This window comes from Gymnoscopelus braueri (genome assembly GCF_963280865.1).
Source record: "Gymnoscopelus braueri genome assembly, chromosome: 5".
Taxonomy (NCBI): domain Eukaryota; kingdom Metazoa; phylum Chordata; class Actinopteri; order Myctophiformes; family Myctophidae; genus Gymnoscopelus; species Gymnoscopelus braueri.
In genome coordinates this window covers 40,303,053-40,315,180 of record NC_137606.1, presented here as the reverse complement: position 1 = coordinate 40,315,180, position 12,128 = coordinate 40,303,053, and the positions used below count along the sequence as shown (strand labels likewise).

The following is a 12,128-nucleotide window of genomic DNA, read 5'->3' as shown; positions in this document are numbered from 1 at the left end:
CGTGGTCACTTGATTGCTTCCTGACAGCGATGTGTCACACACAGAGCAGAGCCGCCCACGCTGGGTGGTGGAGCCCAGTTAGGCCGTTTACTCAAGGCCGTGTCAGTGCAGCAGAAAACAGCACTTTCTGATTATGAATGAGGGTTTCCGCTGGCTTTGTTTACCATGCCATTCACTGCAGGCTGTTGAAACGTTCCCTGTGTAGGAAGTAGTGCTGCAACTATCGATTATTGTCTTAGCGATTATTCTATTGTTAACTTTAAAAATATATATAATTTGTATTATTTTTATATATCAATGAATCGACGTGAAAAAAAATCTAATTGATTTGTTTTATAAACTAAACTATTGATTAGTCTGATTAACCACTTAATCGCCCTCTAGACTTATTAAACTGGACCTGAGTTGGCTCTGTACAGGGACAGCTGTTTTCCCTCTACAAGCTCACAACACATCGTAGCGCGTTGTGAGCTTGTAGATCTGCTATTTTTGACTAATGCCACCCCCTAATAGGGTTCAAGTGGTTAAGCCCTATTTAATGGTTTTTCGTACAAAAATAGCAGATTATGTAAGCTTGCAGAGCTTGTAGATCGACTATTTAGAGTAGAAATAGGAGGGTGGCTAGTATAGAGCCCTGTGGGACTCTGGTCAACTAATAGTGTTTAAGTGGTTAGCTTGTCTTTATTGAGAAAGCCGGCTATTCAGGCGTTCTTTCCGACAATAGCATGTGTGGATTTGAATTACATTATACAATACAGTCTAAAGACATGAATGATTAACTAGTATGACGGCCAAAGGCACTGATTAAAGATAAAATGAGTCAATAGATGACTTAATTAGCTTGGGGACAGGGTAGCTTAGAGGTCACCCATAACAGAAAGTTTCCAGGCCTGTCCCCACTGCATTTATGTCTGTTTTACCCACATGAACCCTATAGCGTCCCTATTCTGAGGGGGGGCGAACATTGGGTAAATCGATTGTCGTCGGTTTGTAGATCGGCTATTTTCGGCAAGGATGCTTAGTGTAGGGGGGGTGCCTAGGATAGACTTCTGGGGGGCTCTCTTCAACTAGCCTATAGTTGTACTGCAAGTGGTTAATGAAACTATACAACTGAAATGAGCTGAACCTCAGATAATCCAAATTGGCCTGTTGACCAGAGGACATGATGAACGAGAACCATGGAGATGTGACAAAAAAAACTACATTCGATATCTTTGGAATGGATGGCACGTAAACACGCGTTGCACTTCATCACGATTCTAGTACAAAACAAACATTACTTTAATTCAAACAGCCTCCAAAGTCCGAGCCGTTTGAAACAATGAGGTTGTATCACATTTGCAAAGTTGATCCTGAACAGTATCTCTGGGTTAAATCATTAGAAGGGTTGTGCAACAGCGTGGGCTGTTATGCTTTGCAGTGGAAGCGAACCGTAATCTTGCGTTAATACCCGACACACCCGAAGACGTGCGTTCCAAAAAGTGCGACAAAAGCCGTTTAAGATCTGTCAAACTGCCCAGTGGCAGTCGGGCAAAAATAGAGCCGTAAAACCATAAAGGATGTTTACAGTACACAGGGCTGGTTGTAAAGCCAATGTCTTAATCAAAACCAGACTGTTTATGTGCATGCGTGGGATGCGAGGATAAGGCCTTGTTGCTCAAGCAGGAAACACCTTCAGATGAACCGTTCATGTCAAGTGTACACAGTACACACCTTCACATAAGGAAAAGCCTGATTTTCTTTTTCACCCTCCGCCAAACCGATAATTAATCTGAGAGATTATCTGAGAGATCGCTGCGTCCACTTCCCTCTTTTACCACCAGTAAACGGAGAAAAACCTGCATGAAGTATTCCCCATGTTGTTGTTGTTGCCTTTGGCTCATGAAATTATAGCGTCTTTAACTTGGCCTACTCCTCAAGGACGTACACTAGCGAAAGGACATAAAGAACAGTCTGAAGTGTGACCTCAGCTTTATCCCCTCACTGCTGCTGCCTGTGTGGAAAACAAATCTCTCCAAACAGTAGTCGGTCTGTTACGTAATTGGAAACTCGGTGTAGAGGGAGAGAAAGGGGACACGGTGACCCGGAGCGTGTGTGATCCCTGAATGAAACATTCTATACCATAACAAGAGCACGAGAAGAGAGAAAGTCACAGGACAGCAGGTTCGTTCGGCATACGTCAGTGATCAATACTTACAAGTGGTCTCTGAGGAGCTAACAGACGTCCATTGCAAGCAGACCACCCTGAATTGTAGGTCTCTCCGTTAGAGCCTGACCAATGTCTGATTATTATTATTTTTGGGTCCGATCCCAATTTGGAGGGTCCTAGGCCACCAGTTACCGATGTTTTTAACCGATATTTTGTGAAAAGCCAATATCGTCAAAAAAGAAAATGAATGACAGATTACTGTGCATCTGTCTGGCTTTTACACTCCATTCAGGCAAACGCTACGAGAACTGTTTTGCCGCCCGTCCGTCCGTCCGTCCGTCCCTTTACTTCTGCTCCCTTTCTGACAAACAAAGACAAATATGATGAAGCTTGCTCAAAAAACTAAATTTTCCCACTTCTTTTACACCTGTGATGTGACAATAAAGTTGATTCTTGAGAGGAGTAGAGGCTCTGTCAGGATTTTACCCTGACGGGTCCATTTGGTTCCATTTCTATACTGTCGGAGTTAAGGGGAGACCTTGCAATTTAGACGCTTGACCGATGATGGCTCCGCTCAGTGTGTGTTTGTTTTGGTTTGCAGGAACTCGCTTTACGGAACCAGCTCCCCACCAGTATGGAGCAGGACGGTGGTACCGCTAACCCAGTGTCCTCCCCCATGGGCCAGGACGCACGGACCATGACCGCCAACAGCTCTGACCCATTCCTCAACAGGTTGGTTTGGACACGCACACGCGCAAACACGCGCACACGCACACACACCACATGAGCATCACTAATCAAAAAGGACTCAAAGCAGAACCTCGCTTTCTGAAGATATTTGTGGGAAAGAAATATTTGAAAAATTACGGAAGATGATTTCTATCAAGATTTACCAGAGAAAATATTCAGGCTGCAGATGGAAAGAAAATGGGTGGTGTGTAATTTGCCCTTGTATATTGGTGTCTGAGGCGTTGATTCGTGTTGGGACTTGGGAACTAGCTAGGTACCCAGCGTTGCGAGGGTGAAATAGGCAAATAGTACAAATCAGATTGTTTACTTTAGTAAAAGTAGCAATACCACAATGGAAAAATACTCTGTTACAAGTAAAAGGCCTGTATGAAAAATTTGACTTCAGTAAAAGTACAAAAGTATTGGTATTTAAAATATACTAATATAAGTAAAAGTACCGATTTTTTTCCAATCTTTTTTTTTTTGCAGATCTACAAACTCACTATACGTCGATGCGCTGTGTGCTTGTAGATCTGGTATTTTCAAATCGCCAAATGTAACATAGGGCTTAAGTGGCTAATGTTTCGTAATAATCTAAATCTGCAAAGTAAATAATTGTAGTGGAGGAAGTACAATATTTAATTCTGAGACGTAGAGCCCTATCTGACCTCTGATTTCCAGTGTAAAATGATTTAAAAAAAAAGTTGAATATTAGTATAATACATTTACACAAAAAGTATAAAACATTTCAGTTGGCCATGATGACTTTCCCCGGATTATAACACACGGCTATGGAAAGTTTTCAGCCCAATTCGACCTGGAGTGTGGGCGTACATAAAAACAAGCAAGAGTATTTTTATATTATGGTACTTCTTCCACCAGCTGATAGAAGTCTTCCTGGCTGGGTCTCTGGTTCAAGTTAAGCTTGGTGGGCTGGCTGTGTTCTCTCAGTCTGTGTACCTGGAAGTTTCTATGTTGAGCTTCCAGTGTGAGCTGCCTGTGTTACACAAGTTGTAAAAAAAAAAAAAAACTCTCTGGGTTTTAACCCTCTTCACATGGCAGTGACTCATTGGAACCAGGCAGCTCGCTACTGGATTTGATTGCACAATGTCGACCTCTGGTGTACAGCTGCGGTAGTGCAGGGAGCAGCCACTCTAAAGCGCTGTCATAATCGTTGGAGCCAAAGTTGTGAAATCACATTTATGTCATTCTATTCATTTAGATATTAAGTAATGTTCTTTTAGATATTGATGACGGGAATAATGTGAGGTTGTGTCGACAGTACGCCTTTGAGTTCCACTGACTCGTCTTCAGATTAAGTTAACAATAGAAGTTAAAGGCCCAACTTTATTAACATGTTAAGTTAACATGTTTTGTAGAGAGGGCAAGGGGGGTAAAAAGGACCGTCTATTTTCGCTACTTTTATGTGACACTATTGTGCGACACCATAATTAGTATTTATTTTTTGTCAATGTGTATAAAACAAACAGAAAAACGGCACTTCTCGTTTGGTCGATTAATCGAAAAAGTAATCGATAGAATAATCACCGTTAAAATAATGGCTACCTGCAGGCAGCCCTAGAAGGGATGAAACGAGGATAGAGATGAACTGCAAACAGGCCCCATGAGAATATGTGGTCCAGTCAGTGCAGACCGGCCAATCTAATCTCCCTCACTCCCTCCCTTGTTCCCTCGCTCCCTACCCCCTTCCACTCCCCTACTCTCACAATGGCCTCATTCATCCTGTCCCTACCATATTCTGCCTACATATTTTCTCTGCTAATTAGTATAGGCTTGTCAAATCTGTCTCTCTCTCTCTCTCTCTCTCTCTCTCTCTCTCTCTCTCTCTCTCTCTCTCTCTCTCTCTCTCCTTCTCTCTCACACTCTTCCATATTTTTCTACTCAAATGCTGTATCCTAGAAATGAAGAAAGTGAAATTCTGCTTTAACCGAGTCATTCTCGATTCCTCGAAATGTAACGAGATCTATACATTCTCACACACACACACACACACACACACACACACACACACACACACACACACACACACACACACACACACACACACACACACACACACACACACACACACACACACACACACACACCAACCATATATTGCTCAAGGCCAACTGGGGGCATTGGCACGAAAGTGCTCCTGTTGTTTTCCAGACACAGTTAGGTCTATCAGATTGCTTTAATTAAATTAAAGGAGCTCATTTTGGGAGCAGAGCTAAGTGATCGTCATCTACAGCTCTGCTGGAGGAATTGTAATACATGATCAGTGTTCAGTTTAACTGAGAGTGTACCAAATGTAACCAAATGGGGTCCATTTGGTTACATTTGGTACACTCTCGGAGTTACAGACCTATTGGGGTCCATTTGATACTTAACTATTTAGCTTAGGACCTCTAGAACCCCCTGAAGGACCGCATGGGGGTCCCCATACCCCACGTTGAGAACCAGTGTACTAGACCACTGGTTCTCAATGTGGGGTCTGGTGACCCTTAACAGATCCATTTGGTTCCATTTGTACACTCTCTTGGTTAAATTGAGGATATTGCAGTGTAGATTGCGGTCCCAGAAATACAAATCATAAATCAAATGGGGGTCAGTGGCCTAATGATGCATATCGTCTCTGTCAGGTGGAAACCTCATTATGTCCAAAACTGTTACTTTTCAGGATTCAAATTGAAAAATCTGTAGCTAAAGTAGCAGATCTACAAGCTCGAAGCTTGTGGATCTGCTACTTTAGCTATTTCACGTCACACAAACTTTTGTGTGACGCTGTAGTGTGATCAAGTAGGGTGTTAATTTACGAAAAAATAAACTACAAAAAGTTCAAATGTATATAAGAGGTTTCTGCCCGACAGAAACAATATCAAAGGTTAACAATCGTTGTACTAGAGCTTATACCGTTTATTTATCTTTGTGTGTGTGATCTCCCCCCCTTTTCAGCGGCACCTACCACTCCAGAGACGAGAGCACAGACAGCGGTTTAAGCATGAGCAGCTACAGTGTCCCTCGCACCCCCGATGACTTCCTCAACAGCGTGGACGAGATGGACACCGGTGAGCCTTACAACCATCACCCCGGGATATGTGTGTGTGTGTGTGTGTGTGTGTGTGTGTGTGTGTGTGTGTGTGTGTGTGTGTGTGTGTGTGTGTGTGTGTGGACGACCCGCAACTCAAAATATTTTGAGATGGGGGTCCACGGCCAAATACATATCATTTTGGTTGGTCCTTGACATGAAACAGTTTGAGCACCACTGATATTATGATATTATAGCAACATACGTTTTTTAAGAAACCAGTTAGGATTTAGAAGATGTAGATGCGTTCCTTCATGGGTTAGATTGATAGAAAATAAAAGTTGAGCTGTATAGGTTGTTTTAAGCAATCGGCACCCTCTGGTGGATACATTTTTGGACAGTGACACAGACCCAACCGTGAGACAAACAGCCGACCTCATTGCAATGGTATTGCACTTGCTTTGCGCGGTTCAGTGAACAAAGCCATGTCGGTTATGACATGGAGGCATAGTGTTGAATAGTGACAAAGATGGTTCAGAGAACATTTACACACATGTGTGTATCGAATATTGACATTTGGCCCATGAATGTCCTGATTACAATAAGTAATATAGCCCAACAGTAGTTAGTGGGCTGTTTCATACCACCACTCGCATGGTTGTACGAAAGTATTGGTTACGGCCATTTAGGGCCGCAATTACCGCAAAATAAATTTGTGCTGGCTGTTATATTAACCACAAAAAATCCCTGTATACTTCATGGATGAATAACGACAATAGACTATCTTTTTGTTGGAACTTTCTGAAATGTTTAGCCTGATACGACGTGCCGAAAATCAGGGACGCCAGGTTGAAGGTGGTTTAACGTGGACTCCCTTTTGTCACACAGGGGACTCGCTTCCAGCCTCCATGGTGACGCAGCCCAGCCGTTTCCCCGACTACCTGGATGCCATCCCGGGGACCGACGTGGACCTGGGCACCCTGGAGAGCGAGAGCATGGCCGTGGAAGGAGAGGAGCTTATGCCCAGCCTCCAGGAGGCCCTGAGCTCCGATATCCTCAACGACATGGAGTCCGTGCTGGCAGCAACCAAGATCGACAAGGAGAGCTTCCTCACATGGTTATAAAAGGGTCCACAGCAAGGGGGCGTCAAAGTTACCACAACCACCACCGGCGCCCAAACTCTCTCAGAACTGCTGAGACAAGACACTAAAGCAGTGGTTCTCAAAAAAAAAATTGAATATCAAGGACCCCATAACTCGGAGAGTGTACATAAACGGAACCTAATGGACCCGTTTGTATATTCTCAGAGTTGCAGCCCGGTAAGGGTCCATTTGGAACCCCCCTCAAGGAACCCTGAGGGGTCCCTGGACCCCACTTTGAGAACCATTGCACTAAAAAGCGAGTCTCTCTGGTCGCCTGTCTCTGTCTCGGCGCGCAAGGACGACCTCTGTTTGAGGCAGTGATATTCTGTTCTTTTGGTTCCGTTATATTTTTTGTAGTTTTTTTTTTTTTCACCTGTATTTTTTGTCTGTGTTTTCAAGGCTGGCCCATGAACAGGCAATTAAACTCGAGGGTCCCCGAAATTCTTTTTTATGTCAGTGTATCCAGATCGTCTCTGCGTGGGGGTTGAGATTGGGCGGGGGGGGGGGGGGTGGGGGGTCGCACCTTTTCCCTGGTTCAACCCTCATAGCCGTGCTGGGCTGGAGTGTATGTACTATACTTGGTCAGAAAAAGGACTGCCGTCATCCACAGCTGCCTGTGAGCGCCTAGTGCCTCATTTTACTGCAAGCTACCATGAAACCACGCTACTTGTGTTTGAGACTATTTCTTCCAGCTCAACTACCATTTATACTTGGCCTTCTTTTTAATTAAAGGAACTGTTTTTACTCATTTTAAGTGTTTTAGTGAGCCTGAACCAAAAATGATGTATCTGGTGCGAACGGAACAGTACTGATTTGGAGTACAGGTGACACAAGGCCTAGTTTGGACATGTTGTCTTTGGTGGGGTGGAAAGGTTTGGACTAATGGCGCCTGGCGGGAGGGGGACTACACTACTACATTGCTGCTTGGCTGTGCCAGCAAGTCTAAGTTAAACCGTTGTCAAATCAAGTGCCTTCAATTGTATTTTTTAAATATTTTCTTCTTTTTTTTGCGAGCAAAACAACAAATTACCACGTTTCTGTGTTTCTGCAGCAACGAGCAATATCCAAGAGGCTGCCTTTCCCGAACATTAACCACATTCTGTTATTTACGCTAATGTTCAGTAATCAAAAAGATATTTCTCTATTTTATAAATGTATTATGGGATTTAGGGATTATTTTTTTGAACACTAGCTTCTTTGTATCTCAGTCTTACTCAAGCCTAATTCATGATTCATTCTTCGTTTTAACTTTTTAGTAATCTTTAATTTTTAGGATATTACATAATGTATTTTAGCTTAGATCAAATGGCCTTTTATGTGCTTATCTTTTGTTTTAATTTCCTTAACCACTTGAACCCCAGCATCTATATTCCGGGGGAACATTAGCCAAAAATACAAGCTTGTAGATTGGCTATTCTTGTCGAAGAGACTTGTGTAGATGGAAAAAAGCGGTCGGAACTCAAGTCCATTTAACTAAGACTAGAGGGTTTAAGTGGTTAATAGATGGATTTTTCTAACAGGGTCAACTTTCACCGCATTACTACAGCTGATGTCATTCACTAATACGGAATCTTCCAAGATGCAAAACAATTGAGTCATTTTAATCAGCTAGCTGATGATGCATCTCTGGCATCATATGCTCGTATCGATGTTATTGTGCAGCTGTTGGTCACATGCAGCATTTTATTTTTCCTAATTTTAAGATATTCTTCAACATTAACGAAAAAAAGACATCTATAGATTGTTAAGATGAACTGTTGCTATTTGATCAATAAAAGAAAATCTGATTACAATTCTACAGTTACAATGTTTGAAAAAAATGAAATGGCGGAACTTAGAGGTTGCCTAACGTGTTGAGGTGCATTCACACCGGAAGCAATTAAAACAAAATCGCGTCACTTGAATCAAGGGCAAACAGCGGGACGCAACATTTGAAGTGATAATTTCCCCACTCACACACTGGCTGTCACTCTGTTCGTTTTGGTGAAAATCACTTGAGTTGAATATTTTTCAGCTTGGGCCATTCGCGCCGCTCTGGGTGGAAAAGTGAAATATTTCTTAACATTGATGTGCGTCGCTCAGACATTGCATCGCAGCTGGTGTGAAAGCACCTTTAGGTTGAAATGAGGGCTTCTGATAGACTGTGGTCTTAGATGTGTTTGAGCAGGTTGTCGGGTAAAGAGCGGTAGTGAACATAGACATTTGCCAGGGTTTGACTGACATCGGTGACTCAGATTGTGCAGTTCCAATGATTTTAGCTGGGGACTGTTGTGACTTTGTATTCCAAAGATATTTTTGTAGTGAATCTAACACCGTACCACCCCCCCCATTTTTATGGATCCAGAAATAGTATGATTTGTAATCAACTCTGTATAAACAAAAAGAAATGTATAAGCTAATGAGAAAATTGATGTTGGTTTTCAGTGTGTGTTAATGAGGTAATGTCTGAATGAGTTGTTATAGCCGAGATAACAGAGAAAATCTGTATCTAGAAAAAGATTATGATTAATTGAGTGGCCTAAGCAAAATTTTTATCCCATCGCATGAGGGTGTCGGTTACCAGAAAGAACAGATCTGCAACGTGTTGTTGGTTGTGGAACTGTTCTTTTTTGTCGAGAGACGCCGTTGTACCACAGAGACATTTTGCTTAACCCCGAGAGTTGAGTATGAGATTCTAGTAGAAAGGAAAGTGAATTCTTCCACAGCACTCGCATGTTTACATTCTCCTGGAGTAAAGAACTGCTTCATCAACAGCGACAATATGGAAGAGAACAGCATAGACCTTTCCTCCCATAGTGATCAGATTATTATGTTTACATGACTACACATTTTGCATTACTGCTGTAATCTTGGGCAAATGTGGGCAAATGTGCCTTTACCATGCATGTCCTTTGTTGAGGATTGCCTTACGGTTTGCTAAATTGGCTCTATTCCCAGCCTATACATAAAATTGCCAGTATTAACTACAGACCAATATAAACTTAGGTTGGAGGGGAAGAAAACGAACAAAGAAAATTGTTGTTTTTGAGAGAGCGGTTTCTGTTTCAGGAGCTCCCAGTTAGTTTAGGATTTTCTTGCTCATTGAATCGTGTGTTGATGGTGGATATAAGATGGAAAAAACAGTGTTGGTGAGAACAATGCAACTAAAAATGATTTTTAAAAGACTGGTACACTACAGTGCTTGTATTGCACGGATACAGATTTTTTTCTCTTTTGTGTAAATGATGCCTTTTTTGTCACAGAAACATGATTTTTATGCTTAGTTAGTGCATAATTGTCAGAAAATAGTAAACAGTTGACTGTCATTGTAGAGGTAGAACTAATTACACAAGTTAAAGGACTGTATTTAGATCTTTTTCTAAATGCACATGAAATGATTTATATTCAGTAATCTGTTTTTTATAGATATATATGTGCATGTGTTTTAGAACCATACATTCTGTTACATTATATCTCTCTTCATATGAAATTGGCCTGAAATAAAGTATATACTTTGTTGTAATACTTCTCCTATGTTGTTGATAAGAGTATATAATTTATGCATGCATGCCTAACCTATCTAGAAGAGGGTGTGTGAGTAACCTCGGGTTAATCTCTGCTAAATGTCTTGTACAAGCTCCAGTAGGCCAAAGAAGTAACTGCCCTCACATGTGCTTTTATATTTTTTAAATATTTCTTTCATTTCAAATTTTTATAAAGACCATGGCCCCAAATATCGAGATGATAACTGACGATAGTCCTGATGTCAGATGACTGACATCATAGACTGGGCACATGAAGTCCCGTCATCCACATTGAAGCCACATAACTAAACCCCGTCTTGTTGATCAGATTCAGCAATATCATGTTACAATCAGGGAACCCTGCGTTACCCAGGTTATTGCGCAGGCACAGGCACAAAGTACTTGGAAGCCAGTCTGTGTTGTTAGTCATCCTGAATGACTAACAACACAGACTGTGGATGACTCATCCACAGTATGTTGTTAGTCCATATTCTCCTCTCCATTGACTTCCAAGGTGAAATGAAGGTTTTAAAACAGTAATCTATCTTATATCTCCTCTATACTATAGAGGAGATATAGTACAACTTGTCTGGACAGATATGGCAAACACTGGATCTGTATTCCCAAGTTGGTGCGTCACAACCGATCACAACTGTGCTCTGTTCTGCGGTCATAGACTCATGCCTCATAGTTTACGCTGACAATCAGTGTTGCCAGATTCTGTGAGAGAAACAAGCAACCAGGTCTAGGAAAACCAGCCCAAAAGAAGCGGCTATGGCCGGCATGAGCACTTTAACATTTTCATCAGCTATTTGAAAATAGCAGATTTACAAGCTCACAACGCGTCACATCGCGACGCGTTGTGAGCTTGTAGATCGGCTATTTTCAAATAAAATCTTGCAGGAAATTATAAGCAGATCTGGCAACCCTGCTGACATGGGTGCTGACTTCACACTACTGATGGTGATGGATGGCATGGTGCTGCTGTCATGGATGATTGACTTCACGTCATAGCCTGGCCTCCAAGTTACTTTGTGCCTTTCACGCACGACATGCTGGGGGGGGGGGGGGGGGGTTCTAAATGTTAGTTTAACTTTGAAAACATAACATTTGGACTCATCTGCTTTCCCAATAATAATAATAATAATAATAAAGATATAAATAGCCCTGAGGTTATATGGTCCAGGAATCAGGACGACAAAGACATGGCTGAAGGGTGGTACAGTGTGATCTAAATGTTTAATATGGCGATGAAGAAAATGTAGAATTGCATGACATTCTGATATGGCATGTTGTGGAGACTGGAATGGGGGGCGAAGGCGAGAGGTGGTGGTGCTCATGTCCAACCCCTAAAACAGCTGCTTTACCTTTGGTGGGCAAGCCATATAACTCCTCCTCTGAAAAAAGGAGTTTAAAAAGGTAGCCCTTGACCCATCACATTTACAGAAGACCACGTTGACTTTGCCACTCGCTCTTGTGGGATTCTGGGAATATTCTCTGTTCAACAGCGTGAACTTTGAGTCCTTTTGATTTTGATGCAACAACATGCCGTGCAATGACACAAGAAGCAATGA

General features: G+C 42.1%; 1 protein-coding gene across 1 annotated transcript in view; it reads left to right on the top strand.

Moving 5' to 3' along the window:
* The window catches only part of yap1 (Yes1 associated transcriptional regulator), a 38,651-nt gene extending 28,087 nt beyond the window's left edge, over positions 1 to 10,564 (top strand). The window contains exons 6-8 of the mRNA XM_080429046.1: positions 2,751 to 2,881; positions 5,837 to 5,949; positions 6,798 to 10,564. Coding sequence (XP_080285172.1) covers positions 2,751 to 2,881; positions 5,837 to 5,949; positions 6,798 to 7,033 — 480 coding nt within the window. The 3' untranslated portion in view covers positions 7,034 to 10,564. The remainder of the gene's footprint in view (positions 1 to 2,750; positions 2,882 to 5,836; positions 5,950 to 6,797) is intronic.
* The last annotated feature ends 1,564 nt before the right edge of the window (positions 10,565 to 12,128 follow it).